At 41.1% G+C, this 24,309-nt stretch overlaps 1 protein-coding gene across 1 annotated transcript in view; it reads right to left on the bottom strand.

Moving 5' to 3' along the window:
• LOC139213851 (disco-interacting protein 2 homolog C-like) overlaps positions 1-24,309 on the bottom strand; it is a 204,915-nt gene that overhangs the window by 456 nt on the left and 180,150 nt on the right. Inside the window, exons 24-37 of the mRNA XM_070844515.1 lie at positions 19,709-19,789; positions 18,855-18,978; positions 16,832-16,953; positions 16,121-16,232; positions 15,566-15,675; positions 11,478-11,608; positions 10,669-10,837; positions 10,354-10,524; positions 7,636-7,665; positions 5,298-5,359; positions 3,129-3,186; positions 2,965-3,039; positions 1,402-1,576; positions 605-728 (exon numbers count right to left, since the gene is read on the bottom strand). Coding sequence (XP_070700616.1) covers positions 605-728; positions 1,402-1,576; positions 2,965-3,039; positions 3,129-3,186; positions 5,298-5,359; positions 7,636-7,665; positions 10,354-10,524; positions 10,669-10,837; positions 11,478-11,608; positions 15,566-15,675; positions 16,121-16,232; positions 16,832-16,953; positions 18,855-18,978; positions 19,709-19,789 — 1,544 coding nt within the window. The remainder of the gene's footprint in view (positions 1-604; positions 729-1,401; positions 1,577-2,964; positions 3,040-3,128; positions 3,187-5,297; positions 5,360-7,635; positions 7,666-10,353; positions 10,525-10,668; positions 10,838-11,477; positions 11,609-15,565; positions 15,676-16,120; positions 16,233-16,831; positions 16,954-18,854; positions 18,979-19,708; positions 19,790-24,309) is intronic.

Here is a 24,309-nt window from a genome sequence, read left to right on the forward strand (position 1 = left end):
CAGCAGGGCTATGTAAATGGCTTTTACATACGCCGATGTCATTCAGAAAAAAAAGAAGCACAGATTTTAAAATATACAATAAATATCCAATACATAGAAATATAAATATAAAAAGTGGAAGCAATTAGTGGCGGCGCCGTTTCCAGGTCTTCTGCTGTGTTTCATTCAATGTCAGAGGTCACAGTTTCCCTGTTGGAATCTCCCGTTTTCAACCTTGAAGTTGGGGAAGATGGATTTACTCCAACTATGAGTGGCGTTCAATTGGGGTTTTTCTGGTAGGAACTCGGAATATCTCGACTTTCCGAGTTGACCGGAGCACAGCTTTATAATACATCCAGGAATCTCACAGGTTTTTGGTGATAATCGGAGCACAAAATGACTCAACTTGTGTACTCACTCAGAAATGTGAGTACATAAGTAGAGAAATGTGAGGTAATGTGTAATAATTGAAAGTCTGGAACCACGAAAAATGCTGAAATCTATTAGGATTTCATAGCTGGGAAAATGAATGCCCTTCTGTAAATTTTTGTCCCCTGAATTGAGGTTAAAAGCAAACCCACACATTTCACCCATCACATGGTTAGTTTGTGCTGCTGTTCCTCACCACTCTGTGATGCTCTTGTGCGTCCTGATGACGGAGGTCTCGATGTCGATGGGGTGGTAACGCATCCCTCTCAGCTCCATGGCTTCCTCCAGAGCACCGACCACGTACAGGGCGTCATGACGCTCTGCGCACACAAACACAAGCTTTGTTTTCTGACATCAGGACAAACCTCCACATGCTTTTTGTCAAGAAATAGCTTCAGTTTTCTTTTTTCTTGAGTCAGGAGGATTGTTGTTGCCAAGTTTATAACAATAATAATGGATATGGGGAATAAAACAATAAATGTCGATATGTGTTGATAAAATCATCTGGAGGTATTTATGTTTTCTCAAAATGTCAGGAGGTGTTAAACATTCAGTTTTGCCTGGGAAAGTCTCACTCCGATTGTTAGTCAGCATGGCTTAATGGTTAAAGGATAACTAAAAGGTATTTTCAATCCAGGGCCAAATGCTTCTATATTTAGAGGTCAAAATGACTGGTAGCTACAAAAACTTTTGGAATTGGTCCAGTAGATTGTGTTGGCTGAGAATTAGCTACAGTGGCTGTAATGTAATCCTTAGAGGCAACTAGTAGGTCCACTAAAAGTGTCAGATTGTTATTCTAAGAGTCTGACAGCATTATGGAAAAGATCCCTACAGAGATAGACCTGGAAGATCCTTTTGGTTTAACCACAAACAGCTGTTTTATTGCTCTCTTCACAGCATTTTTAAAGCCTTATGATGAGTTTTCTGTCTAAACATGGCTGTTTTAACACCAACAATATAAACAAATAAGGATCATCTCGGCCAGGTCCTCACCTCCGCTGGCGTCCGTCAGCTCAGTCCTGCGGAGGAAGCCCAGGTATCCGGTTCGAGCCCAGTTGGTTTGAGTGTCTCCGAAGCTGAGTCTGGAGCTGAAATGGTCCGACTGCAGCGCCTCGTCTCCGTAGACCGTGAAGTAACCGCTGGCGTTGTGGCCGCTGTGCACCCAGATCTGCAAACACAGGACATCAGCGGTTACAGCACGTGGAGCAGCTACAGTGTTGGAGATATCTAAAGTGTTTCTCGCTGAGAAAAAGTGCTGCTGCAACGGCTGATTACTTTTATTATCAATTAAGTTAATTAAACTTCTACTTTTTCAGATTTATATTTAATTTTCAGAGCCCAAACTGGTGTCTTCCACTGCTTGTTCAGTTTTTAAGGATATCAGAGCATCACAGAAACAGAAACCTGCAAATATTTGATTTGACAAATTACTAAATTTGGTCTGTGTTGTGCTTTTGCATGTGTTTGTGTGATTGTATGATGTTCGCTTGTATGTATGCAAAAATGTTGTGCACTTGTGTATTTCATCCTGTATGTGAAGAACTTTGTAACTGTTTTAAAAGGTGCTATAAAAATAAAGTATTATTTACTATAACGATTGAAATGATGTAATTTTCCATATACTCATCACTCAATGATTAGCTACTCCAACAACTTAAAGCAGTGCCTTTATTTGAGTATTACATTATGTTTGCTTCTAACTTAATGTTTTTATTCTCTGAAATCTTAAGAAATATTCTCTAAACATTGAAAAGAAATATGATATGAAGACATTTTGGCTCTGGGACTGATTGAATAAGTGATTTCAACAGTTTCAATCACTTTAATCAGATCAAAGTGTAGAACGTTTGCTGACGAACGAGTTTGCCCACATTAATGACACACATGGAGTTTAGTCATCAGTCATCAGAGGCATCTTCTCTGCAGACGGGGGGGCGTAAGAAAGAAAACATTCTTACTTTCATTTCATTCAGGACGAATGTTAAGGCTAAATCCCACCTGGGGCCACGCTAAAGATATGCTAACGCCTGGTCTATTTCTGACAGAGGGTTAGGGTTAGCAGATGAGCAGATGAGGTGGTAGAAGTCAGGCAAACAAAAGGTGAAGAGAATATGGTCAATTTTCAAAATAAAAGCCCCCGTGCAGAATTTCAATGATATATTCCACCACCACATCAGCATATTATCTGTGGCACCAGGCCAGACGTCAGCCGGTCAGAGGTTTTTTTTTTAATCACCATGGACGACCAGAGGTGCGTCTTGGATGTGGAGAAACACCTCGACTTTAACCTGCTGTCTGTAGCTACAGCTCAACAAAGTGGGAAACACGTCCAAGAGACACATTTAAAACAGACAAAATAAAAAACATCTGTTTGCTCATGTTAGAGGGACGAAAATCAAGAGAAAATGACAAAATCTGAGTAAGTCAACTAATCAGCCGGGCAAAACACGTCTGAAAGGCTCATGGAGCTGCACAGACGACGGCGCCAAACTGGACGTCCTCCTGTCTGCTGTTAGTTTGTGTAAAAAGTGATTTGTGGTTGAAGCGCAGACAAACCTCGCCCAGATGCGACTCTCCCATTGGTCCTTTGGTCTCTGGGTTGGCGATAATGATCCGGACCCCCGGCAGAATCTGTTCAGAAACCAGAGACTCAACATCAGTGTTTCGATCATTGAAGCACTTAAACTACAGAAAAACGCTAATAATAAACAAAACGTCACCTTCCCAGACTCCATCAGTGGCAGGCTGTGTGGCGACCCCCTCTCCACCAGTCTGACCCTGAACAGACAAACCCAGAAAATAGATCCATCCATCTTTAAACAACACTGATTCAAGGAAATAAGATTTTTTAAATTAAAGGGCTAGATGTTAACATAAAAGTTCCTCCAATGGAGAACACATTCATGTCCTGCTTATGAAGACTTTGAATATTTTGTCTGTAAATACAACATCAAAGGTTTTTCATTTATTTTTGAGAAAATAATAATAAAAAATATAGTTGTTTATTCTTTTGTGAATATCTGTGGTTGGAAAGGACATGGATTGACAAATGTGTAATATCCCACAATTGAACAAATAATAATTCTTTCTTCTCTGAATAATCTCAGACAGTGTTTCCTGTTTCACTTTGTAGTTTTGGAGCATTTGGAATTTTTTTTTTGTGTTTGTCGTACATGTCTGTCCACAATTTAACTCGTAAATATGTAAAATTGGAGAGGAAATAAAGTACGCCGTGAAAAACAATAATTATCGTTCTGTCCTGATGTCAAAGGGAAACTGACAGATTATAAACAAGAGACACGGAGCGTCTCTGGTAGAAACAGACCTGCTCAAATCAACAGTGATTACATGTAATCACGTTATATTTATACACAGCCGGACCGAACGGCCTCGCCGCTTCATGCGCTGTGACTTCTCTGGAGGGAAATGACAGCAGTGCGGTCGCAGGCCGACGGCCGTAATGATCGGCTGGATCGGACCCAGCAGGAAGCCGAAGTTTCCCAAACACACTGGGAGACTTTTGGGACTGGGAACAGCTCCTGACATCTTTAAACTCACATTGTACAGCTTCTACTGCCAGCCGGTGTCTAGCTGAGCTGAAGTTGTCTCTGTATATTTCCTTTAATCCCACCGGACCACCTTGTCGAGAAGTATTTGAATAAACGTAAGTCTTGCTGATCCTCCTGGAGTTGTTGTCCATCTCTGTTGCCTGGAAACTGACAGTGTTTCTCCAATTTAAGACATGAAATCTGACACTAATGTTGAGCCCTCGCGGCGATTTTCAAACCTCCGGTTGGTTCATGATGGAGTCAGATTTCTCCTCTGTTAGCCAAAACTCTGGAAAAATACATTCTGGAGACTCCAGAGTTGCTATTTATGGCGTCAGCCGGCATGAAATGTGACTCAGGCAGGGTTTGATGGGTTTGAAGTGCATCTTTCTCAGACTGGGAGTGTTTTAGAGGCTGCGGGGGCGACAGCCGGGGCTGACATGCCTGGAAATCATCACACTGTCTTGAAGAAACTTTGAGCTTCTCATTAGATTCAAACTTTTAACCATGAGCCAGGAGCGATGGTTCTTCGCCTCAGAGCAAGTCATGCAGTAGAATAAGGACCTTTAATGAGCACTTTCTTCATTCTGGGAGTGTTCGCCGAGCTGCGCGCCCTCATTCACAAACACCCTGCTGCCTCACATTCATAAACTTTGCCACATTCTCAGCTGGCGGAGATCCCACAGGATTAAACACAAAATGTTGTGGACACAGAATAAATGTAATATCTGTGAGTGAGAGGATGGGAGACACATTTACTGTAGGCTGAAATGTCACATGAAGCAATACATGAGGATGTTATTATTGAGCCTCCCAAGCGGGAAAAAACCTTTATGTCAATCACAAAGGTAAAATATTAACTGGGAGCTGTTTTTAAAAAAAAATCATTTTAAAGTAATTTAATAAGGCTTGTTCAGTGGTTTGTCATACATGTGAGTATCTGTTTTTAACATAAAACAGAAATCCATATTCTCTCCTTAGTGGCAACGTTTAATTTCACAGGTTTTTAAGTTTCCTTTAGTCTCCTAAACATGAACTTGTATGTACTGTGAATTCATATCAAGGTAATCATGTTATAACTATTCAGCTAGCATTCAGCTGGTACACTTCCAATTCATGATGTCTATATAACTGGAATAGAAAACAGCGAGATGGGTCGTAACAATGAGCAATGATGGAAAGTCAAGATGATGTTGACGTTTCCAGTGATTGCTGTAATGTTTTGGGTGGGACTAAGAGTCACTTTTTGACTTTCTCCATCTGGAAAACTTCTACTGTGATTATCTTCCCAGTTAGAGAACATTGAACATGTCGACTCGGATGTGTGGTTTGCTAACTCACCTGTCGTGCCGGAGCGCTCTCATATCAACAAACACAGTGGTGGGGTCGGGTCCTGAGGTGCCCTGAAAACACCAACAACAACCGTCAACACTTCAGGGTCACACAGTGCCCTTTAATACAAACACTACCGTGGTACAACTGCATGACATGAACTTCTCCTACTCCTACTTCTACTCCTAGCAGGGCGCGGTGGATGCTACTGCTCGTGCATTAGTGCCCGCCGAGACAAGCTTTCCCTTCACAGCGGAGGGAAAAGCTCTGGGTTTGAGAGCAGAGACGGGAAACCGCTACAACATTCACAAAACGGTGGGGAGAACCATGTGGGAGCGACAGCAGTGGGATGATTTTGGAAAGAAATCAGCAAAACGGAACACAGATTAGAAGAAAAAAGAAGATATCCCAACTTTAGAAGAAAAGCTTTCCAACATGCAAACTAAAGGCAAAATAAAAGGGTGTTTTAGAGGGACAAGAGAGTGATACCAAGCCAGGGAAAAGAAAGATGGAAGAAAGGGGTGATGATGACACAGCTGAGTGATTCAATCCTGGCACATAAAAACTCCTTAGTGGCAAAAATATATAAACACATAAAATCAGTGAAAAATAATGCGGATGTGATTTGGCCATCTGGTCTTAGGGGCATAGAAGGTAGAAGAAATAAGTCGGGGAAGAGGGGTAATAATCAGAGAAAAATAAAATATTCTCTGAAATTAAATTTAATAGAAAAAAAAAACAAATTTATGAGACAAAAACTTGAATAATGAGTAAAAAAAAAAAAACTTCTCTAAGATTAAATTCACAAATTTACAAAAATAGTTTTTCTTCTGTATAATTTTCTTCACTTTGCAAGGCTGGATCAACCTTCACCACACCGCAGATGCTGCCTCTTGCTGTGGATGATGTCTGCAGTGGACGATCTCAAATTATATTTATACTATACTACTGTACTTTATATTTGTGGCTTTAATCTCAAGAGTATTTCTGATTTCTTTCTCGCTAACTTTACAATCTCAGAGAACATTTAACATTTTTTTCTCTTATATTTACAAATTTAATCTCAGAGAATATCCAAGTTTTTTCTCATAAAATATGACTTTAATCTTGGAAGTTTTCTCTTGCTTTTCTGCCATTTGTGTTTGTCTGGATATCTTGCTGACAACTGCTAAACCTCTTTGTTCTGTGATGACTGCTGAACTCGTAAATTTGAGTGAGAGTGAAACTTTTTCAGAAAAATCAAGACAGGAAAGATTAAGATCCTTTTCCCAACCCCTCTCTCCCTCCATCCTCTTTTCTCTCTCTGAGATGATTCCAGATAAAAGCCTTTGCAGAGGGAAGCTTTACACAGATCCCACCACCGGACACACAGCGGCATACTGGGAGTCAGAAGCCAACGCACCAAGAGCACAAAATGGCGGGCAGCATCACTACTCCCCCCGTGTCGCACCACGAGATTTATTAGCGACTGTTTGGACTACGAGGACCAATGATGGAGACGTAGTCTGGGATGTTTCTGTGGACGTTTTAACGCAGTCACATCAGAAAACGGCACCATAACATTCATTTTAAGGAGGTGGTGGCTGAAATCTGCCTGCTAAAATAGCTGTCAGATGTCAGCTGACATTAAGTTCACAGTTGGTTTACGGGGATATGTGCTTCACCTTCACCTTTATGAATCAGTTCATACTCTGGCAGAGCAGATTTATGTTTAGATGGTACAATGCAGCTAATACGATGCCTTTAGTACCATTTTAAAAGAGCACTATAGTGTGTTCCAACTGAACTGGGGCAGCTCTTTCCAACTCCACACCCTCAGATTTTTATCATTTTCAAACTTGTAGACTCAGTCGAAGCTGACTCAAGTGACTGCAGCTCTCTCTGCAGACAGTAGAGGCTTTATACAACACTTTTCCCCTGCACAATAATACTCCCCAACACCTGTAAACACACTTTAATGTGTAAAATAGGGGGAGTTCCCCATTTAGATGGCTTGTAATTGATGAACCGTGCAGATTTCTCAAAGTCAGAGTTCATCAAAGTTGAACTCAATGCGAAAAACTTTGAGCAAAGTTACTTCACCTCCTCATAGTGCTGTAATTCTTTTGAAATTAATAGGTTTTGGTCCATTATTTCACAGTTTTGTCGTAAATGCTGGTGTGATCAGGCGCTTTTAACTGTTGTGGAAACAAGCTACAAACTCTTTAACCCTAAAGGACGAAGTGCAGTAAAGGTTGAAGACTTTGATCTAAAGCCAGCTGATGAGTGATGTGCTGACAAGCAGTGGGGTGGAGGTGGTGGTTGGGGGGGGGGGGGGGGGGGGGGGGGACTGATGGTGGTTCCCTACCTGGTCGGCAAGCTTTCCCAGCCTGTGAGGCTACAGCAGCAAAGAGGGGCGGAGGAGGAGGAGGAGGAGGTAAGGAGGAAGGGCGGAGACAAAACCAAGTATGAGATATGTGGGCGGAGTTATGATTAAAACAAGGAGGGAGGAGGGAAGGAAGAAAAATGTCAAAATGGAAAACTCAAAGAAACAAAACAAGCAGTCAGGACTGAAAAACTTGTTCAGCCAAATGTTAGTTTAGTCACTTAAAGCAGCTAGAATTAGTTAATTTAGGTCACAGAGCAGTCATTCAACATACTGAGCAGGATTAGTTGTTTTGCTGTAATATTAGTGTATATTGACTCATTCAACTTATGAGCCATGCATATTCTGTACAATGACACTGTACTGCTGATTACATCACTTAAAGGTGTTAAAAAACCCGTAATATTTCAAAATTCACTATATAGTCTTGAATTTTCATTTCATTTTCCATTAATATAAATAGTCAGCAATGTTTTAATCAAATACTGAAACCTGCAAGTACTAAATTTAACTGAATTATCTGGAGCCTTTTAGTCTCCTCTAATTTTTTTTCTCTGGGTTTTAAGAGCAAAGAAAACTTTGTGACATTTACATATGAACTCAGGGAATAACTGGATTTGATCTTCTTAAGGTTGCAAATGATAGCTGAGATGTGAGAGCGATGATCGGCTTGAAATGGAGGGATGGCGCTGACCCCAGAGACGTACAGAGGGAAAACCGAATGTCTCCAAAACTGCTTTGTTTGGATGAAAGTGAATGGCTGTCACCCTGTCCCCCTGACTACCGAGGCTGTCACAGACACACCCTGCATCTGCAAAAACCGCATGTGGTCATCCTCACATTACTGTATGTGTATTTTTTTACATTTCAAAGCCAGAAATTAAGTGGTTTCATCTGCCCAGAAGGTGTGAAAATCATCCCCCTGATTAACAGTGCTGTAAACTTCCAATGCAGCTCAATACCTCAGATGTAAAAAGGGTTTCTTCACCTCAGCACTGATGCACTAACTGAACTTGGTCGTATCTGCAGACCTCAGGACGAGCAGAGAAGAGTCCGCTGTCCCTAAAAGCATCAATTCATCAGCCAAGTCTTTCCTAAAACAGCTGTTCATTCTCTGCACATTCTGTTATCAGTCAATCTTTACTCATGCAGTGCTATTTCCTAACAATCAATCTTTATCTATACAGTACCAATTCATAACAAACTAACGTTTAGACGTTTTTTCTCTAAAGAAAAGAGTTTTCTCAAATGAAAATCACCTAATCCACATCCAAAAGAATCACTCATTTATAGAAGGACTTTGACATTATGGGAAGTATTATTTGCTTCTTTACCATCTTAGACAGAGTCAGATGAGAGAATCAGTTTCATCTCTGTGTATCTGGTACAGAGGGCATGTTTAGCTTAGCACAAAGACTGGAAGCAGGAGGAAACTATTGGCCTCCATCAAATCAGAGAGTGGGCATCTTCAAATAACTTCTTTTTATAACGTGTATCTCATTAGTTATCAATGCATCCAATAATCATCTGAGGTATCAGCCACCAGAGGAAGAATCAAAGTCACTATGAGAGATGCTACACCACGAGCCAAAGAACAAATAATAACTACACAAAGACTAATTATTGTACTTCATGGCTGGCAGTGTAAAAGTATATATTTTTTTTAAATCAAAATCGTACATATTACAAAGGGTTAAATTATCCTACAGATATGAAAAAGCTCCAAAGTGACCACTTGATAAACTATGTGGTTGTTGTCTTTTTTTAAAGGGGTTAAATACACAATATACAACATGTAAATACAACAGGTTTGAAGTTGTAGGAAGGTGTATTTTTTTTAACTTTTTATCAGCTAAGTTAGGAGTTTTCCCACCTCCAATCTTTGCACTGAGCAAGACTTGAAGGGTAAGTCTGTTATTATTTAAATCTGGATCCTATTTGTACATAATTTGGTAGGTACAAAGGGTTTTCCAGCTGGTTCAGTAGATCAACTCAGGTAGCATACGTGAAATGGGCTGCGAATGAGCTACAGTGGTTGTAATGTAATGAACATTACGTCCACTAAAAGTGCTGGTTTTTGCCACTGATAGGCTCAGATTGTTATTCTAAGTGATACTATCCAGAAACAGTCGTTTCTTTCTCTTCAAACACACCAGACTCCATCGACAAAAACAGTAATTTTACCTCACAGAACTCAGGAGTTGCTGGTCATCTGCTGTCTTGACTGGTTAGTTTGTTTGCATTATTGGGTGATTTTGGAGTTTGGAGCCAAACCAACCCTTTAAAACACCAAAGTCACAGCAACTAGACTGTTTCCTCAGCTGATGGCTGATGTGATCTACTGGACCAAATGCAAAAACTTTTACTGGTGATTTTGAACCAAAAATATGCAAAATAGTGCCCAGGTTTGATAATACCACAGGTATTTTTTAACACATCCTGGACATAGAGGTGCTGATGTCCGTCTGTTCATCCGACTCTGGATTGAAGAGTAAACCATTTCTTGTACCCTGCAGACTACACGAGGTAATCGCTGGCAAAACGAAACTACTACAAACTGGATTCAGAGCTACAAACACAATCACAAACTGGTCCAGCCACAGCGTCACACCAAGACGTGTCCCCAGAAGTCTGTCGAAAAGCGAGATGGAAGCAGAGAAAGCAAGAAGAGCAGAGAAAAGAGGTGACAGCCTGACTGACCTGCAGACAGATCGCCAGGTTGACCCTGCAGCCGAAGGAGGTGCTGACGGCTCGAGGGTGGAGCCCCAGGTCTTTGAAGAGTTTGGAGAAGGACTGCGTCAGGGCTGTCCTGGGACGCTCCTCCGCTACAACCACGCAGGTCCTCACACGAGACAAGTCCAGCCCTCGAGCCTGAAGGGGACAAGAAAAACGCAGAGTGAGAAGTTGTTGTCTTCTATCTTTTCCTATGAGACAACCGTGTCTGAGCCTCACTTGGTTTCTTCTCAGTTTGATTCAGAAAATGTCAAACTCCTCAAGACAGAGCGCCCCCGTTACCTTCAGCGAGTCGGTCTGCAGGCCGAGGCCTTTGGTGCAGAGCTCCATGACGCTGTAGGAGCAGAAAGTGTCTCGGACTTTGTACTGACTGACGGCCGACAGCCAGAGAGCCGGGTTCACCTCCAGCTCGGACGGAGGGATCAGGATGGACTGGTGACCTGAGTACACACTGCAGAGAGAAACCAGACAAGAGGCGGCTCAGCGTGGAGCCATTATATACTCACCGAAATCCCTCTTCCACCAAATACACTATACACTATACTGCAGCAGGTTTTTAACTGCATTGTTTGTTGACATTAAAAAGAAAATATACTTTTGAATACTTAAGTATTTTTACAAGCAAACACTCCTGAACTTAAGTAATAATTTGACTTTTCACTGTTGTAAGATACGACCAGGAGTATCTACACTTTGACTCAAGTAAAGGAGTCCAACACTGATTTTAGGTGATTATTTCTGTTATTATCTGTTATTCTAGAAAACACATACTGTAGACACAAAGTTTAAACCAGTACAGCCTTCCAGTAAAATACAAAGAACCTTTTCATATTTTTATTTCTTTTAATTAAACCTTTATTTTACCATCGAAATTCACAATCTCTTTTAAAAAGGAATCCTGGCCAAACAAAACACAGCGTGCAGTAAACCTAGTGACCTTCTAGTGTAACCGATCACAGAGTATTTAGCTAAAACAAGGTGCTAACTTCCTCTTTGACCTGCCTTCTTCTGCATCGACCCCCCGTGACTGTAGTGAATATTTCACACTTAACAGTATTTTGTGTATTATGTGTGTGCACTGTTTATCTGACCTGCAAAGGCACCAGAGGACGAAGCCCAGGCCGCAGTACGGGTCCAGGCAGATGGCGACCTCTCTGGACGGGTAAAGCTCACACTGCAGCTTGATGGAGCGGCAGAAGGCACTGGTGGCTGTGTGAGACATCTGAACAGCAGACGGACATGCGGCGCATCGTTAATACTCGTGCTTAGTCTGATAATCTAGATTTGCTTACAGAAAATGAAAATGTCGTGCAGTAAATCCATATTTTTGCAAACTGCCATTTGTCAGAGTCACTGGAAATAAGTGGTATATTCTCTTTGGTCTGTGAGGAAATCTAAAAGGATGGACTCAGGACCTCCTGCCCTGGAGCTTAAAACGACTAAAATTATTACAGTGTTTATGTGGAGCCGGGTGCAAACAGCCAGAGTTGAGTTTACTTTTATTATAATTAGTTTTTAGTTGCAGTTTGGTTAGGTTTAGGCACCTAAAAGTACATTAAACAGAAAATGTCTTCTTTCCTACATGCAAATGCAAAGAGTGTTGTTGACTACTAAACCTGAGCGCAAATAGCATCCGCCTTAAATGTTCTTTTTTGGGGAATTCTTGGTTTTAGGAAAGCAAAATGTATTACATCAGGACAAAATCAGTTCCCCATCCTTTGACTTTTTAAAAAAACAAAAAAGTATATACCAAATATATACACCATAAATCATTGAGGTTCGCTGGAATAAAACAACATAACAAGGTTATTGATTCAAAACCTTCACAAAATCTCCCTGCAAGGTTAAATGATTAATTAACAGCCCATTGATTAGCATAACACAGCGTCGGACATAAAGGGCCTCTTGCTGCGGCGGTGACCAGATGAATTGACAGCCTTGTTGTCCTCATTGTGTTTTGGCAGCAGCAGCGTTGACACTCCGACATGGACTCATTTGCTCATTAAGAACAGTGATTAAACATAATGGACAGACACTTTAGCAGCACATGAGAAAATATACTGGCATTGTTTCCTCCTGCCTCGTTTTTTTCCTTTTTTGCTGAGTCCAATAATGAGGCCTTTGTTTCTTTTGCTTTATTGTGATGCAAAACAGTCACTGATGGTGTGAACAATGTCAGAAGAAACATTTTCTTGCAAACAGAGAGTGACACAGTGACCAGCAACGAACAATCATTGTTGTCTGATTAACAAAGATTTATTAGATCAGATCTTGTTAGAGGTAAGAAGTGAGGTTTCTACTGTCTGACTCACTGCTTCCTTCATCTCAGATGTAGACAATAAGATCACAAAAAGTTCTTTCAAAGCGGTTCATTTCTTAGGATGAATTCCTTACAGTAACCCTGGAGGTTGCTGCTGTGGATTTAAAAGCACTCCATCCATCCCATCCATTAGCTACACACACTAATCCTTTAGAGGGTCACAGGGGGCAGGGGTGCACCCTGGACGGAGCTCAGGGAGAACATGCAAGGTCCTCACTTAAAAAACGTCACAGGAGGAATACTCATAGTTACTGAATAGAGACTGTCGGAAGCCATTAGACTCCGTTCATTCCTTTGAAAGTTGCTCAGAGAGCCATGAAGCCAAAAAAGTTCAACCTCCTGGATCTAAGAGTACCCAGATCTCATTGTTTGGCCCATAAAGCATGGCGTACTGGTGGCTTGGGCCCATAGAGCCGGCTAACTCCCTGTTAGTCCTAACTTGAATGCTGGTAAAATGATTAAATAGTGCGGCTCTTCTGGACTTTCCAAATGCTATCAGACTGAATAGATCAAATTTTGATGGTGAAACAAATCATTTCTCGGGGGTTATGACTCAAAAAAATGTACATGCTGACCACCAGCGTCACGGATGGAAAAACATCCAAGACTGTACTGTTGCTGACAAACTATGATACATTTGATTTTATAGATATATTTAAATGTCTTTTTCTAAAGAGTCCTGTTTTCCAAACACAACTCCCCAGGTTGGGGCTGATCTGGTTCTGAAGTCGTCTAAAACAACATTGTAACAGTTCTGTTTACATTTCAGGGATTTCGAGGGTCAGAGCAGGAGACGAACACCCATTCCTGTTTCCCTCATGTTTAATAGAAGAATTAATGTTTCAACATTAGCAGGAACGTGCAGCCTCTTCTCTGCTGGAAAAGAGTCAATAATCTACAATTATCTTTAATCTTCTCTAATGGACTCTCTTATCTCAGGTCGCTAAGGGTGAGAATAATAACTGCCAAAATATTGTCCTGACTGAGAATATTAACACATCACAAAGACAGAGTCAGGCTGAGGTTAATCTCATGAATCTGGGACCAACTAATAGAACAATATTTGTGGTCTCATTTCTAAATTCCATGCTGTTACTCTGAAATTCATTTTCAGTCTGGGCTTTATCATTTCACCAACTGAGGGATTATGTTTTCAGCTTTCTTGAGAAAATGTCTCTAGCTATAATCGTAAGAGAATAACAGATCTTTAGAGTGTCGTTATTCCCTTTTCTAACAAATCCTTTCAATCATACCTTGTTCTTATTCCCTGTAAACACATGAATTGTCTCTATTCTGTGAGCAGAGAGTCGAGAAACGAAATAAGAAAAAGGTGCTTGATTGTTGGCTTCAGTGAACTGAAACACACACACACACACACACACACAGACCTTCGCCAGAAACAACGAGTTACAGGATGCAGGTTTGTTTTGCTGCAGCGGGAATCAATGGGCGCTTTAATCTTTAAAATGTCACCGCCATCGGTGTACAAAGCTCATCCTCTCCAACGGTCTCACAACAGATCAGGTCAGGTGAACAGGTGAATGTGTCCTGGGCCATAATTACAGTAACATAGCTTAGAAATTTTGACCTTTAATCAGCGTTAATCAAACAAATCAGTCTTAATTCTTCAAAACATCAAAACATAAATGGACTAGATATGATTTTACTGACAATGTATTACTGATTGGATAGCACCAGCTAAATATCCAATCAATCAATCAATGTAAGAATGAAAGACAACTTTTTAAACTAGGGCCAAAAAATATTGAAGGATAACTCCAGAGCCAGCCAAGAATGGGCGGCGAAAGAGCAACTATGGCTGTAATGTGGAGTAATCATTCAGGACAACTGTGCCAGATTAAAGTGGGTCCACTAAAAGTGCTTGTTTTTACCACTGACAGACTTATTTTACACTTATTTTAAGTGTCCTATGTGTGACCTAAGGAACCCTACAGAGACAGACCTGGAAGATTCATTTTGTTTAACCAGAAATAACTGTTGTATCACTTGGTTCAAACCTACCGTCATTTTCCATGAGAGCTGCTTTTGGAGTTTTAAAGGGTTTATTCGGATCCAACAAAATATTTGTGTAACACAGAATAACACACACAAACTAACGAACCGTGGCAGTGGTAGACCAGTCCCATGTTCTGCAAGGTAAAATTACTACTTTTGTCAATGGAGTCTGGTGGCCTTGAATAGCATGATACAACAGCAATTTGTAGTTAAACAAAAAGGATCATACAGGTCTATCTCTGTAGGGATCCTTTCCATATTGTTGTCAGACACCACAATAACAACGTAAGCCTGACGGAGACAAGCACTTTTAGTGGACGTACTTTGATGAGGCGGCAATTCTCCTAAAGGTATACGTTACAGCTGTTGCAGCCCACTTGTACTCTGTTAGTTGTTCCCTGAGTCAAAGGACGAAGAATGACAGGATGACAGCGTTTAGTGCCCATGGTCCTCTGGAACAGCCTGCCAGAGGAGCTGAGGGCATCCCAATCTGTACACATCTTTAAATATACCTCTATAGCTTAGCTTTCTCTTAATTCGTTTTACTTTAACCTGAACTCTTCTACTGAGCTACAATAGTCTTTCTACCCCACCATGTCTCCTATTTTCCTATATCATCATGCCCTCATATTTTCATGCATTTCACTGTACTGTTGAATTGTGATTGCACAATATAAATACTTTGTAAATACTTTTATTGTATTGTCGTGTTTTCATTGTATTACCAGCAATTTTTCGACAAAAGGTGCTATATGGATAACATCCAGGTAGTGTCCGATGTCTGTGTGTGTGCGTGTGCGTGTGTGTGTGTGTGTGTGTGTGTGTGTGTGTGTGTGCGTGTACCTTGACTCCAGCGAGCATGCCGGTGGTGGAGACACTGAAGTCCAGGTAGGCCAGTGTGTCGGGGTTGGATGGTTTATACAGCAGAGGAGGTTTCTTCTTTGGCAAATCGTCTAAAATAAAAATCAGCGAGAACTGTCTTAAAACACAGTACAGCACAGTTCACAGGCATTTCCACTGATTCAGGACAGGATTCAAGACACTCACTGAGTCACTCAAACTTCTACTAAAATCTCTAATATTTGCTTTTTACTTAACTTGTTTATTTTCTTATTATTTCTTCAGTGTTTGTTTGAGTTTAGTCCTCATTGTCACAGATCACCTGTCTATCAAACACCATGAGCTCCTTCACTTTAATCACTTCAAGTTTCTGTATGTGGTGCTCTTTGAAACCAGGCTCAAAGTTTCCTATTTGCATTGACTTTAATAAAACTTTATAGAAAAAGCTTAGAAATACTTTTATTCGTAAGAAGCGGGCAGAGGTAAAGTACAAGTGTGTGTGCTGTTAGTCTGTATATCTGAGGACCTGTGTGTGTGTGTGTGTGTGTGTGTATATACCTGTGTCCATGATAGGGGGCCAAGTCCGGACGTCGACGGTGGCCGAGGCCTCCTTCGACCTCAGCAGTTTACAGATGAGCTGCGTGGTCATCACACACACCGAGCGGCTCACCTGCAGGACACAGTGCAGACAACCTGAATCTGACCGAACATTTCATCACATCCCAACATGCTATCCAGCAGCGTGGGAGAGCGAGCGTCACTTTAAAGTCGCCCGCTGAAATGAAAGCGTCAATTTGACTGCTTGTGAGATTTATAGCAAAGTAACTGCAGCTCTGACCTCCACCATCTCCTCCTGCCAGCTCTCTTAAAACATGAACGGGGCTCGTCGTTATCATATTCATTTATGTTTCCTCACTGCTGGTTACTTACCCAGCTTCTGCGAGCTGCTGAATCCTTTGCCCCTTCGCTCCATCTTTCTTTATTGTGACTTAGTGACTTAATCACTATATTTGTAAAAGACTTGTTTTGATAATTAAGTCTCTACAAAGCAGGATTTTCTTACATTTTGAGATACTGAACCTTCCACTTGATGGACGACCCACTCAAACCTCTGAGCCAAAGCCGCATTTATTAAGTTTCTTACGCCTAAGATGAACTTAATTCAGCTCGATGCTACTTGTATTAAATAAACACTGGCGCAACATTAGACAGCATGCTCTTTGGAGATCAGAAATAATTTGGCAGATTAAGGCATCGAAGTGTTTTTACCTCCACGATCATCTTGACGGTGGGCAGCGTGGTGGCGATGTTCTGCGGGTGAGGCGGTCGCACCGTGATCGGCACGCAACCGGCGTAAAGGCAGCCGTAAAATGCCACGATGAGGTCGATACCTGGAGGAGGGAGATAGGAAGAGGAAGATGTGGATGAAGGCAGGGGAGGGAAAGGGAGAGGAAGGGTGTGAGATTAGCAGTAAGGACAAGGTGCAAAGTGGAAGACGAAGGAGATGGCAGGGGATGAAGAGGAAGGGATGAGTGGTGAGGGAGGAGAGAAGGGAAGAAGAAAAGTGAGGTGAGATGGGGAAGACGGGGAGCGGAGGGAGGAAAAGGGAGGGTAAAGAGGAGAGAAGAGGGGGGACACAGGAGGGGTAAAGAAAGGAGGGATGAGAGGTGAATAGGGCATAAAAGATGAGAGGAGGAGGAGGATTTGGAAAACGGTCACACACACACACACACACACACCCTCCTGGAGGCGAGGAGGTTAAGTATTGAGTGGCGGACTCTGGAGGCGATTAATTGAACGCTGCTTTAAAACGATCTCCTCGTGTCGGGGAATTCGTCCTGCACGGCTGCGTCCGTCCCGCCGCAATGGACCCGAGGCTCTGAGTCTCTGAGGGAAATTACAATTCTTTCCCTTAATTTTCCCTGCGGCGCTCTCTTCGATCTGAGAGCCCGACTGAAACGCTCTGAATGTCTATGTCATGTCCTTCCTCATTTAAAAACACCCTCGGTTTGTCCTTGCTTACATGGCAGCACACAAGTTAAAGGATCATTACAAAAGTTCTCGCACATTTTAGCCAATTCAGTACAAATCCTTTATACTGACTCCAAAAAAGGCAACTATCTATTTCACTTTCTTCCTACAACAGTATGGAAGATATCTGAGGTCTTACTGTTGTAAAGTAATGACAGTAAAGACTTTTTAAATCAGCCTTTCTTTATCTACAGTACACCATTTACACATGTAGGACACTTTCAGTCTTTCCTCCAGATGTTTAAGGGATGTTTAGGGATTTGCTCCCATTCAGCCACCAGACACGACAGGCCAGTCCGGTTCTCCCAAAGCAAACTGGGATATTAAACATTAATATTGTCACATTAAAACAGAAAAACTTCCCCAAACTGTTGCCACAAAGCTGGAAGAACGCTGTTGTTTAAAATATCACTGTGCGCTGCTGCATTAAGATTCTCTTCAGTTATAACTGATGAAACAACCCATGAAAAACGCAGTTGATCATTAGACCAACAGCCACACAGTTCAGGCAAAAACATCATGTTTTCATGCACTGGTCAATTTTGAGATTTTGGGTTATTTTGCTTCCATATCATATCTTCTTTCACACTAGTGGGAAGAAACTTTGTCTATGTGTGTCTGTAGATTTATCCTAAATTCATGTCTTTAAACGCTATTTTCTCAAAATGAGTTTTTTCTTACTCTAAGCTCAGAAATCTCCCCTTCAGCAGCACTTACATACACCAAAGTTTTATTTATACCTGTATATTCATATATTGTATCATTCATTCACAACATTTTACTCCTAAAAACATGGTGAAAATAGTTTTTTTATGGCTGTTGACAGTATTTATGGAACGATAAAGATATCGATAGAGTTTCCACTGTTAAGAACTTTGGATTCAGCATACTTAAACATAAAATGTCATAAAACTTGCAGTGCAAATAATAACTGTCCTAATATAAGTGATCAACTGGGGAAGTTTCACGGTGATATCTGTTAGTTAACATTTTTGCTCTTTTCACCTGTAGGGTCTTGCCTTAAAGTATGTGTCCACATACTTTTGGCCATTTAGTATATCGTTATAATATTCGGAACAGTTACCAGAAATCTTTTACTGCGTTGAGAACATTTAGCTACCGCTGCTCGCTGGGTAGAATCAGCCTTTATTTTCAAATTTTGCAGCATCACTACACACAACACAAACCGAAACCAAAATCCACACACAAAACATCAGGACGATGAGCTGCGGCCTCACACTGATCTGTAGCCGGTGTTTACCTGGAGGGTAGACCAGAGCCACGTGGTCCCCGTCCTGTAGGTGGCCCCGTTCAGCCAGCATGCCTGCGATCTTCTCTGCCCTCTTATGCAGCTGAACACAATTCAGAGAGCTGGCTATCGTACCCTGGAGGACACACACACACACACACACACACACACACACACGCACAGACAGATGATTGACACATTCAATCAGCAGTGTGTGTCAGCAGATGTCATGTCAAATTTTCCGTTGCAGCATCTTGGCGCTGAACAGCTGCAAACAAACCAGTGGGTCATATCGCCATTATGCAAACTAACCGAGCCGGTTCACACACGACCCCTCATATAAACTGTCATAATAATAACAATGACTTCTCTTTTCCATATCAGTGATGCTGTACAATAAACATACACATTGACAGTATGAGCACCTTTTATTGACCAAATAAGCACCTTTCAGTCTGTTTTATATGTATTGTTGTTGCATATCATCATTGCATTTATACCTTTTGCTGCTGTCATACCATATATACTTGTATTTATTTGCTCTACATGTAGATCTTTATATGTCTTTATTTCATTTATATATATTCTGTTCTTACATATATCTATTAGTAACAGAGCTACCTGCCAAAGACTTTCCCATGAGTGTACTGGTACAACTGGAGTGACAATAAACATCTTGAATCTTAAATCTTGAACAAACACATGAATCATTGTGGCAAACGCTGCAACATAAGGAAAATATCTGGAGTTTCTCCTTTTTACCTTGTTAAAAAACTAAGAATATTACGGTGAGTGGTGTATCACCAGCGTCTATTTTAAGGTACTGTGCGTGTGTGTGTGTGTGTGTGTGTGGTGTGAGGCCTTACCCTGGAGTTGAGCAGTGTGTACAGGACGTGGTCTGGAGTGGTCTGGGCTCTCCACTGTAACACCTCGGACAGGAAGAGGAACTGAAAAACAAAACAGATCCAGGAACAGTGAGACTGGGCGACAAGACACAAACATTCACAGAAAAACACACAAACACGTCCATCCTGAACAGACGAATCAGGCCACAGCGCAGCAAACACAAGAAGAGTACTCAGAGAACAACTTCGGTTTTCTCACTGTAATTGGAAAATTTATATATTTCATTTATTTTGAGTTACTTAAAGTTTAAATTTAAACTCAAACTTTCAGACCCATTTTGAGAGCTGCTGAGAGCACATTAACTTACTTCTATAAATATGCTGTTTGTGTGTTAAAATTTTTTAGTGTATTATGTGTAAATAATAACATTTTCAAGTCATTGAAAAGTGACACTTTTTGATTTGACTGGTGAAACAGTTAAAATGAGCACAGTTTCTTGGAAATGCAGCAGGTAATTCACTTGTTTTCACTTTCAGAGTTTAGGAGCTGTGTTGACGCACTGACAGTGATAAAAGTTCGGGGTGCTCTGAGGTGCACTTAATTTGAAAGACGGAGACAGACAGAGAGAGGAGGAAGGAAAAAAGTGAATATGAATGTAAGTAGGAGAGCAAGGTATGCTAACAAGGCTTCAAACTTTACAACAGCAGGGACCAGAAGAGAGAAGGATGGAAATTAGAGACGGGAGAACAAATCAGGAGAGAGTCAGTTTGTTTCTGGCCTCATGAATTTTTCAAAGTTTGCTGCTGAGTGGTGGATCGCAGGGAGTGTAATTTATGTTACGTTTTGTTCTGCCAGAGAAAGTCTGTTTTATTTGTGTGTGTGTGTGTATGTGTGTGTGTGCCAGCCCGTCGCCATCAGTGACAAGTTTTCAGCTGTCAGAGCCTTATCCTGCCAACCGCAAAGCAAACGGACCTCTGCTCTGCGCCGCACTGCGCTTGTCACATCTGGGAGCGCTTGATTTGTACCGCAAATTTCACCGTCTGAGAGTAGCTGTTCAGAAGTGAATTGTTATGCTGGAAAAGCTCATATGTGTACTTTTGCTCCACAAGCTGTGGGCTGAAATAAGCAAGTATATATATATATATATGTATATATACATACATATATATATCATCATCTAATCTTTTAGTTTTCATATTATACTTCCTGGTCTGTTTCATGAATTGTCCGTCTAACGTCTTCAGTGGAACTTAGATATCAAAAGTCTTCCAGCTTTCAAGTAACAAAAATTAGAGTTGCAGCAAAAACATATAATGGCAGGCTACACTCAAAACTGAGTTATTGATTGAGTTAATGATACATAGATAGAAAGATAATAATAATATAAACATAACAATTTGAAATAATCAGTTGTAGATGTTAAGGTGTACAGTGGCTTATTTACCCAACCAGAACATACAAAGGGTTCATTTGGTGTCATGTTTTTGTCAAACAATATACAAGGTTAATTACACCAGGATGTTTAGTAGCTGTCACTGAGGGACTTCTCGAGTTAAATTCAAGGATAAAGCTGTTAAGGCAAATGTCCAGAATATTTAAAAGCTGGAGCTGGATGATAATCCTCTGTGGATTTGTCACCATGAACATTAAACATCCCCTTAATCAATTGTTAGTGAAAAGGCATTGATTAGTGCAGCTTTAAGCGATGGTGTAACATCTCAGTTAGATACTCAACACATACAGAGTGAAGTGTAAAGGGATAAAAAGTAAAGTCACATGTCTAGGAGGTTATGTGATCGCTGAGCTCGGTGCTTTACGGTGTATAAGCTGTCACCAGACTGACGCCTCAGTTATTGTGATTGTTAATTTAAGTGATTCTGTTGTACAGGAACCGTTTGAGTCGTGTATGTAACCTACAGGCTTCTCCTGCTGAAAACATCACTCAGCTCCTCAACGGCCAAAGTTTCCCGTTTCAGCTCGTGCAGTCGACGCTCAGAGTTCGGCTGACGAAACACTCTCTCATCTACTCACCACCGGCTTCATGCATCGCAAATCTCTCCGGGGTTAAAATATTTAAAGAAGGTTTTTCTCCCCCAATGAAAACATCACTCAGCTGCTTGTCGGCTCGACTCTGAGCCTTCATAAAACTTTCATGATGGCAAATGAAAGTCTGCTTCCTTTCCAGTTCCCTCAGTTTCCTGCCTCTTACATTAACATCTACCGTTTGGTGGAGGCAAATGATCTCTTGACTGCGGAGCATTTTATCCTCATGATAAAACATGACAATCATTCTAAACCTCCTACTACACCAGAACTTTCTCAGAAACTTTAGATTTGTTATATTTCTTTTTTAGGCCAAATCTTTAGTTTATAATATCAACGGTCTCTAAAAGTTACAAAAAGTAACTCAGTACAGCAAGATTTGGCATAAACGTCACTCCAGCCTCCCTGAGTCATAATCCAGACACCTTTCAGTGTAAAAACTTAAAATATTTCAGCCATCGCTTTTTTCAAAGATCTGGAGCCGCCTGATTCTGGGAGTTTGCTGTGATTCAGTGTTTAATTAGACAACTGAGGATGAGGAATAACATTATTCTGTCAGTCAAGGTCTTAGTCCTCGATTAACTTGAAAAGTAATTTAAAATTTGTGCTAAAATAAACCACAAATATGCAGTCTGTCACAAATGACACAGATGGCCCTGACAGCACAACCCTGCCTCGGAGAAATTACACTGTAAGTTATTCTGGAAGAGCTGTTTGCTGGTTGAAATTCTCATAACAGCCCAACAGCAATCAATGAATGAAATAGTTTGAGAAGTGGCTGTAATAAACTCTCAGGCTCAACTTTTAATCATGTTTTGCTGGCATAATCGATATCTGGATTAGCATGACAGACAATGTTTCTTTGAGCGAATGAAACACTACATTTGTGCGGCGAGTTCGGGGTGGATGGTGTTTAGTTTGAGGAAAGATCATGGTTCGGTTATTTTGGCAGAAAATAAATGAAGTATGCTGCCAGTAAACATTTTACTGATACATTCAGAATCAACATTTTTCAGACTTATCAGGTACGTTAATAAACACTTCCTCACCATCTTGATAGAAAACGTTATTTAGTCGGCATTTTGTTTCCCTCAAAACACATTTGCTGCTGCAAATCAGTCGTAATTTCTAGGAGACAATCAGCAGTTTGCACTGTTTTTTGTGCCATTACAAACTGTTCCTCACAAAAATGCTCCATGTGACAGTTGAGTAAGATTGCAGCGATCTTTAAAACAAATCAAAGTCAACAAGATTAGGGATGAAACGAGTCACCTCAGACGCTCCCCTACAAGGTTTGACAAGGTTTGCAGCAACAAGAAATTGATGTAGGTTTCTCAAATGCAAGTAAAATGTGTTCCCTTCAGCTGGACTAACGTGACTAAAACACTCCCTGAAACATCAGATACAGTCAAACCAGATCCTTTGGAGTCTGCTTTTACTGAAAAACCACAACTACGAAATGCGATTTGTGAAACTGCGGCAGTCTTTCATTTCTGAATGAATGACTGATACGGAAACATTTGAAACTTTTGACATTTTATAAACAAGAACAGTTTTTTGATACATAAAGTGAAGCAGGCAAAAAAGGTACGTCCACCTCAAACACATGACAGTTCTGAATAGAAGCTGACTGATGGATTTATTTAGAAAGCCAATTTATCAGCTGATGTCACTGACTTTGGCTAGTTGGCAGGTGTTGGCAAGCTAAAGGCTATCAGGATGGACTGCGGCTCTTCCTCTGTCCATGAAAACAGTGATGTTCGTCCCTGCGTACAATGGTGGAGGCTGCACAGCCATGAGTTACTACAGGAGCCACTGATAACGTTAGTCTGTGCTGATTTTGAACCAAAGTTTGGTGGTCAGTCTGGTTTGGGTTGTGTGTTTGAGAGGCTGTGACCCCGGGTTAAACTTCCAGAGCTCGACTGAAGCCTGAGATGGAACAAAGTGGAACGAGCCTGCAGATAAAACCTGCGTTATCGCTACGAGAAAGGATCGGCATGTTAAACACGGACACAAAGGACCTCTGTCTCCCTCTGTGTATGTGTGTGTGTGAAATTCCCAGCCACAGATAGAAATCAGGCCTCATACAGTAGAGTTTTATCATTTGTGAGCGCTGGTGTTGAATTCTTGTGATAATACACTGAAGTCTGCAGCTCAGTTGTATCTGATGTGATTATCAGATCATTCCACTAAAAGCCACCACAGTGACCACCTGGCAGCTAGACAACTTTACAGCACTTAAATTTACATAAATAAAACGGCTAAAAGCACCTCTGGAAGCCCACTTGGCTCAAAAAACAAATATTTGAAAGAGATGTTTCTGCAGCATGAATTGTTTCTCTCCTCTGGTTTATTTAGAAACTGATGGCAGTGGATCATTTTGGGGAAATTTGACGTTTCCGTTTGGGCCAATGAGGCTTCAGTTGGTATGTTTGTCCAATCAGGTTGTAGGTACGCCTCAGGTAGATGGGTGGAGATAATAAACTCCTTCTGTTCCGTTTACTGAAAAAACACTTTCTTTCCATCACTGGTGGAGAGTAACAGTTACTACATTTACTCAGGTGCTGTACTTAAGTAC

Source organism: Pempheris klunzingeri, chromosome 15, assembly GCF_042242105.1.
Source record: "Pempheris klunzingeri isolate RE-2024b chromosome 15, fPemKlu1.hap1, whole genome shotgun sequence".
NCBI lineage: Eukaryota > Metazoa > Chordata > Actinopteri > Acropomatiformes > Pempheridae > Pempheris > Pempheris klunzingeri.